This window comes from Sebastes fasciatus, chromosome 3, assembly GCF_043250625.1.
Source record: "Sebastes fasciatus isolate fSebFas1 chromosome 3, fSebFas1.pri, whole genome shotgun sequence".
NCBI lineage: Eukaryota > Metazoa > Chordata > Actinopteri > Perciformes > Sebastidae > Sebastes > Sebastes fasciatus.
In genome coordinates, this window is record NC_133797.1 from 9,881,904 (window position 1) to 9,889,392 (window position 7,489).

Consider the following 7,489-nt stretch of genomic DNA (forward strand, 5'->3'; position numbering starts at 1 on the left):
TGAAAGGGTTAAAGTTCTGAGATGAAATTACTGACAAAGCTGTTGTAGCAACCTGTCAATCCACTCCCTAAAGCATACCCTGCTTTACGGTCTATTTGTCTCTAAATGGGACCATAATTTACTAAATGAACATCATGCTGTATTGAAGAAGACTTGAAACTAGCGATTGAGACCATAAACTCATATTTTCAATGTTTACTGAGGTAATAAATCAAATGAGAAGTAGGGTCATTTTCTCATAGTCTTCTTTTTGCAACCAGAGGAGTCACCCCCTGCTGGCTATTAAAAAGAATGCAAGTTTAAGGCACTTCCGCGTTGGCTTCACTTTTCAGAACCCAGGTTGCTGCCTGGGTACAATGCATACTCCGTGAAGAGGACCTGCTTCCTATGTAGATATGCAGGGCTCATTCTAAGCTAACAAAAACACACATATTTTTAGTTTCAGGTGATTATACACTAAGGAAAACATAGTTATGAGTATTATATTCCATTTCTGCCAATAGATCCCCCGAAATGCTACTCTCTGTTCCTTTAGGTAAAAGATCTGAATACTTCTTCCACCAATGTAATTTTCTGCCTGCTATCATGCAGTCATACGTCTCTTTGGGTCATTCATAAGCAAGAAACAAGTCCCACTGACAGTGATAGGGATCAAACTACACAGACGTTTGCCTGTCTTCAGTCACAGTAACTCGTTCTGCTCTGCAAAGTTCATCAGAGTCCATCTTCTTTGTCCCCGCTGAGCTGGGGCCGGCTACTGTCTCCATCCTTGTCTCGCTCATCTCTCCTCGCCCCTGTCCCTCCCCGGGTCTACTTCCATCACCTATCCCGAGGGGATAACTGCCTCCACACACATGCACACACATGCACACACACACACACACACACACACACATACACACACACACACACACACACACACACACACACACACACACCTCCCCCTCTGTCTGTCCCTCAACCAACCCGACCTCACCCTGCCTCTCCCTCTGCTCTTTGGCTGCAGCCTCTTTATGTGATGTCATTGAGGAGAAGTACAGCCTTTTTGGTGTGTGTGTGTGTGTGTGTGTGTGTGTGTGTGTGTGTGTGTGGGAGTATAAAGGGGTGTATGGTGTGAGTCAGTGAGCGGGGGCGTGCATGTGCAAGTATATGACAGGGAAAGAGAGAGAAAGAGAGAGAAAGAGAGAGAGAGAGAGAGAGAGAGAGAGAGAGAGAGAGAGGATCAACAGAAAGAAGGAAAGAAAGGCCCAAGAGTCGGGTTTCTCTTTTCAATTCATAGGCTCAACTCCTTGTTTTTAATCTAGAAAAGAGGGTGAAAACAGCAGGAAAGGAGAGAAGATAGCTGGGAACTTGAGCTGCTGACAGCTGTTTTTGTCCCTTCTCTCCTCACCCCTCTTTCTTTCTTTCTTTCTTTCATTCTTTCTTTCTTTCTTTGCATGACTGTGTACCCAAAGCATTTGTATAAACATATATACAACTACCCATAAAATGATGCCTATATTTGCTGGCTTTATATTTCAAAGAGAAGACGTGATTAGAGATGCGGCCTGTCTCGTTTTTTCCACTGATGATAGCTTTTCAAATCACATCTTTCTCTGTTCCTGTGACGTCTCACTCACCACATCCTGGTTTTGACTTCACGAGACGCAGACATATCTGCCGTCTAACGGTTTTCCTGTCAATTTCCAGTTCACACATATGCTCACATATGCTCTCGTAGGATATATTTTCTCACAACGCCAGGCAGCTAAAGTGCACGTGCCCACACTGTACGTTAAATAATTATATACCATCATGGTAGGCTACTGTCCAATCTGTGGGAAGCCTGTCTACTTTGGTGAGTGTGACCTCTTTAATTTTTTTTACTCTATATGTCTGCCTTCCTCTGTCTGTCTGGTATTTTCTCTTGGATTTTTTAGTAAAGGTCTATCATTTACTTGTTTCACCTGAATGGGAAAAAGTATTAACCCCCTGAGACCCGCAGGATTGCAAGCGATCCCAACCGACTTTACTGTCTTTCAGAGGCTGTAGCAGATTCGGTTTTTGAGGTAGAGGGACCATACAGATGTCATATGAAACTAGAAAACCTAAGGTACCAATCCACTGGTACCAACCATGTCTTGTTAGCCTGTCGGGAAGGATAAATAACGCTCCAAAAGTTAGGCTAAATTTTGGCGAGGAAAAACTGGCATGGCCATTTTCAGAGGGATCCCTTGACCTCTGGCTCTGACCTCAAGATATGTGAATGAAAGTGGGTTCTATGGGTAGCACGAGTTTCCCCTTTACAGACATGCCCACTTTATGATAATCACATGCAGTTTGGGACAAAAAAACAATCAGTTTTTTGAATGCAATATATTTTTAGTTATTTAGTTATAGTTATTTTCGCCTATTCTAAAAATAGTGTGTTTGAATATTTCTGCAGACTGGGGTTCATAAACAGTCTTGGAACTGCATACTCTTGTGGATCCAATGAGCCCAATTTTATTCATGTGTGATGATGTTAGTCCCCATAGTTGACATTTCATATAGTGAGACCATTTTTTTTTAATTCGATCTCACTGTATGAAATGACCTGTGGTGACCTCTAGTATAATCACAGCCTCATGAAACTTTACAACCACAAACTACAGACCTAGTGCATTCAGAAGATGGATGGCTGTCCTAGGTAGATTGATAATAAGGGGGTTTCTGAGCAGTTTCCAGAATAGAAGTGCTCGCCATCCAATTGTTGAAAAATGCAATTCTTGCAGAAATCTCCGAATGTCAAAAGTTTTTGATACCAAATAACAGCATGGCTTTTTCTATGGTGTTCCTCAAGGTCTTGGTGTCTTAATGTTGTATTTTGAAGGTATTATTATCATTTTTATTAATTCTAGAGTGGTAAAAAAAAAAGGTTAAATTTAGCACCAAATCTGTGTAACAAATGGTATCAACCCAAAAATTGCTGCAACAATTTATGAGACATGATAGAGCATGGGGATGGCCATCATATACTTCTATCATAATGTTCTACAGTTTATTTTAATTCATTTAATTTAATTTTTAATTAATTAATTCAAACACAGTACTGAGCTGCATCTCAGATTAATCTTCCGGTTCCCAGCTTTCAGATGATGTACACTATGTGACATTTACTGTTGACCTGCTGCCTCCCCCTGAAGACCCCCTGTACCCCCCAATAAAAGATCAAATCGGGTTTATGTGGGTTTCAGAGGGTTAATAAGAAGGTTGTATTCATAATAAAAGTGTAACAAAAGTCACAAAACAGTAAGTCTGTGGGATAGATTAAAGATAGAATGTGTTCATAATATTAACAATATGCCTTTCTTACAGTGGATATTATTAATCTGCCAAACACAGGTGCAACTAATAATGTTAACAATAGCAGCATTCCATTTCGATGTACCAGTATTAAGCGCATACTGACTCAGACACATCAAATGGAACTGAGACATTATTAACATTGTTTGTTATACCTGTGCTTTTCCTTCAATGGGAAGTCAATAAATGTGATATTCATTCTGCTATGTGCTACAAAGGTTTTGTTTCTCTATTCTCTGTTTAGAGGACAAAAAGAAGGCATTTCTCTCTGTCTTTCTCCTTCTCTTTTATGCACACGCACACACAAATGTACGTACACGTATCCATGATAACAACAGGATGTGGGTCTAGCCAAACGAGCTTGCATGCTGCTCTCTGGGTTTCCTCCTTACCTTCTGTCTCTGTTAGTTGAGTCCCCTCCCTCACTCAGATCTAAAAACCAAGTCTGTTTTGTTGTATTTATTTTACAGCTAGTTTTACTTTTCTATTTGTGAGACAGCTAAGTTAAAATTCTCTGGCCTACTTAACTCTTTTCCTTTCAACACCACACTCTCTGGTCTATCTGTACTGATGAGAGTAGCCATCTATATTTAGAACCAGACACTTGAATCTCCCTATTTCTTGTAAATTAATTTAAAAATATTGTGTATTTAAGGGGATCTATTGGCAGAAATGGAATATGATATTAATAAGTATGTTTTCTTTAGTGTATAATCACTTGAAAAAAAGGGAATCATTGTGTTTTCGTTACCTTAGAATGAGCCGTTTATATCTACATAGGGAGTGGATCCTTTTCACGGAGCTGGCTGCCATGTTTTTACCATAGCCCAGAACCAACACATTCTCACTCCCAACTCGTCAAATACCACCGCTTGGTCAGTGCCTCTCGGCATCGGAGACCAACGCATGGGGTACCCCTTTTGCGTTACTTTTGGACGGACCAGGGACGGCGTGTCAATATAAGCTTCTTACATGCATAGTTTTCTTTCAAAATAAACTTCCGTTTTCACAGGTAGTTAGGTTTAGGCAACACAACCACTTAGGTAGGGTTAGGAAACGATCGTGGTTGATGTTTACTTCACTGACTAACGACTCGAGTGACTCACAGGGCTGACGATACCAACAAGTCATTTGACTAAAGACTGACGTGACAAAATAAGTCAAGGTTACTTTTAGTTTCACGCGGGACACGAACAGCGGTCTCCTGGTTGAAAGTCTTGAGTTTGTTTGACCCATCCACCAGTCCTCCCGGCCGCCCTCAACGGACTGTCACGCTATTAATACAACGTCACTTGCTCCGACCATCAAATAACGTCGCGGGTGGGTTTACATTGGAGTTAGTTGAAAGCCCGGTTCACCACATACTGTTGCTAAAGGGTGCCTCCATTTGTTCGTTTCCGATGCCAAGGGGCACTTATCAAACGGCGGTTTTTGACGAGTTGAGAGTGATAAGGGGTTCCCAGAACGGACAAACCAAACACTGGTTCTAATAGATAGGACCATTTGCGTATTATGTTTTCGCATCGGCCACTGTAGTTCTCACGCTTGGCACACGGGAGAAGTTTCAGTTGGTTGCAATCTGCAACCTCACCGCTAGATGCTGCCAAATTGTCCCACATTTCAGAGAATCAAAGAGTGTATGTGTGCAAATGCAAAATTCCTCTGACATTTTGGTTAAATATCTACTGTATATATAAAAAGAATATCCCACCCAGCCTCTCATTGACACAGTCTTCATCTTTCTAGGTGAGAAGAAGAGGTCCTTAGGGAGGGACTACCACCCTCTGTGTCTCAAGTGTCATAAGTGCAATCGACAGCTCACAGCTGGACAACATGCAGAGGTATGTGTGGACAATGATTGAGGAAATATATGAGTTGTTTTTTAAAGTGATTAAATGAACGAGAAGGATGATGCACTAAATATGCTCTGCTGATTGTGTTTCAGCATGATGAGAAGCCATATTGTTCACACTGCTACCTGAAGAAGTTTGGTCCAAGAGGTACGGCCTTCACACTATGAAATCACGCACCCACACACACACACACACACACACACAAACACACATGCAATTTCTGAATGTTTTTGTTCTCTGTGTGATTCTTTCTTGACAGGTATGAGGTGACTGGTGTCAGCGGCCATGGCACAGTACACGACTTCATAGACTGAGCCAACATGGACAAACACCGATATACAAAAGACACACAGGGCCTGGTTATTGGCCAAAAAAAGAGTAAATAAATAAATATGAATAATCATAGGCAGATATCTGTCATATAGTCCATCCACTGAACCCGATTCGACTGTTATCAGGCCATTAAATAATATGTAATCATAATCAATTGCCATAATCACCATAGATGTGGGTCAGTAGGGGCCTTCTACGCCTACTACATTGTAAAGGTTAAAGGGAAGCTTAAAAGTAACATCACATTTTGAACACAAACAGAAAGGCTTCTTTAGGTTTAGACAAAAAAAACCCCACTTAGAACTTGGTTAAAATAACGATGAACACAAAGACATTGTTGGTTTCACACAGGATGCAAACTCCAGTTTCCTGGGTGAAATCCCTGTGTTTTTTGTCCCATCCTTGGTCCCCGACCTCCAGCCCTTATGGAGTTTGACTGTCTATACTACAGCGCCTGACTACCGTTTCTGCTTTTGTCATAATTACTATGGTCGCTAGAGGTCTCTGTTGTGTTTTTTTATTCCTTCTTTCGGCGATCTACCAAGTGAATAGATGATAAAACCTACTAGTTGTTGTAGTAGGCCCCTATTGACTCATATCTATGGGACTTATAGCGCCTGATAATGCTTATTTAATAGCCTGAAAACAGTATAATGCGCTGATCCACTCTAGTTGACTATCACTTACACCTCCACAAAATTAAGTATTTATAAATGTGTGATGACCACTTGATGCCATGTTAATGTGATTGTTCACTTTTTATAATGTAAATTAATTTTGCATGTAAGTCAGTATTAATAAATGCATCTTGAAACATGCCAACGTCAAACCCTGGTGGATGTCTCAGTCTCTGTGGTGGACTTTGTAATCAGGAGCCAACATGCTCGTATCTGGGCACGCGGGGCGGATGTATTCGCTCACAAACTAACAAATACTCTAATCACAGACAACACACATGCACATAAAATAAAACGAGTTGAGCTATAAGGTTCTCCCTCTCTCCCCCATCGAGCAGCCAGGGGAAAGGAGAAGGAAGGAAGGAAGGAAGGAGGAATGGATGAGGGTGGTTGCTGTTGGCAGGGTAAACCAGATCTTATGCCAGCAGAATCTGCTGGAATGGGTGCCACAGTGAGGCAAAGACGGATCTCACACACACACACACACACACACACTTGCACACACACATGCATTCATGCACACCGCTGCCCCTGAAGCAGTGTGCCTTGACTGCTGCAGGGGCTTGTCACCCAGTGGTGGGTGAAGTGCATTGACACACACGCATAGAGAAAGAAGTGTGCCGATGTGCTTCCCTGTAAAGTGTCATGTGTCACACGAGTGACATTTCAGGTATTTGCCCTTGAAGGATAGAGGGATACAGAAGTAAAGGGTAGAGGAGGCAGAGACAGTATGGAGAGAGATGATGGACAAAGGGAGAGAGGGCTGATGGGATTATTTTAACATCTAGCTAGCAGAGGGATGCTGTGTGTGTCTCTCCAGCATGTCTTTGAACCTGTCCGTCTCCCTCTCATCCCCCCAGATCCCTCCTTCATCCTCCCTCCTCACTCTTCCTCCTCCCTCCTCCCTCCATGTCTCCTTCACCCCCTAACCCCCTACCTTGATAGATCACATGACTGCTGTGATACCAGCTGGCTGACTGCTCATTTGCATGTGTTTCAGCTACATTCTCTTATTAGGGAGAGGGGTGGTGGTGGAGGTGGAGGGGCCGAGTTATATAGCTTGAGAGGGGCTGAGGGTTAAGGGGGAGCGGGGTGCTGTGGAGAGCGCTGGGTGATTGAGGGGCACCGTGAGGACTGAATGAAAAGAGAAAGAAACCATAGATTTATAGGGCAGACGGGAAGAGAGAATGGAAAGTAAAATAGAGGAACAAAAATCCCTGTATTAAACCTGGCAACCCATTACACCTGCATTAATCCACCATGGGTCCAAACTGAGTGGAGCTTAATAGAATTTATCAATAT

The 7,489-nt window shown here is 42.3% G+C and overlaps 1 protein-coding gene across 1 annotated transcript; it reads left to right on the top strand.

Moving 5' to 3' along the window:
- The first annotated feature begins 1,652 nt into the window (after positions 1-1,652).
- On the top strand, positions 1,653-6,336 carry LOC141763959 (cysteine-rich protein 1). The gene is made up of 4 exons (XM_074628807.1): positions 1,653-1,837; positions 5,071-5,165; positions 5,270-5,324; positions 5,437-6,336. Exons 1-4 carry the CDS (start codon positions 1,795-1,797, stop codon positions 5,445-5,447), a joined length of 204 nt encoding a protein of 67 aa, XP_074484908.1. The 5' UTR covers positions 1,653-1,794; the 3' UTR covers positions 5,448-6,336.
- Positions 6,337-7,489: the final 1,153 nt, after the last annotated feature.

Coding starts and splice junctions, on each gene's coding strand:
- LOC141763959 (XM_074628807.1), top strand. CDS start 1,795: ATGGTAGGCTACTGTCCAATCTGTGGGAAGCCTGTCTACTTTG. Junction 1,838..5,070: donor TGGGAAGCCTGTCTACTTTG/GTGAGTGTGACC, acceptor TCATCTTTCTAG/GTGAGAAGAAGAGGTCCTTA. Junction 5,166..5,269: donor CAGCTGGACAACATGCAGAG/GTATGTGTGGAC, acceptor ATTGTGTTTCAG/CATGATGAGAAGCCATATTG.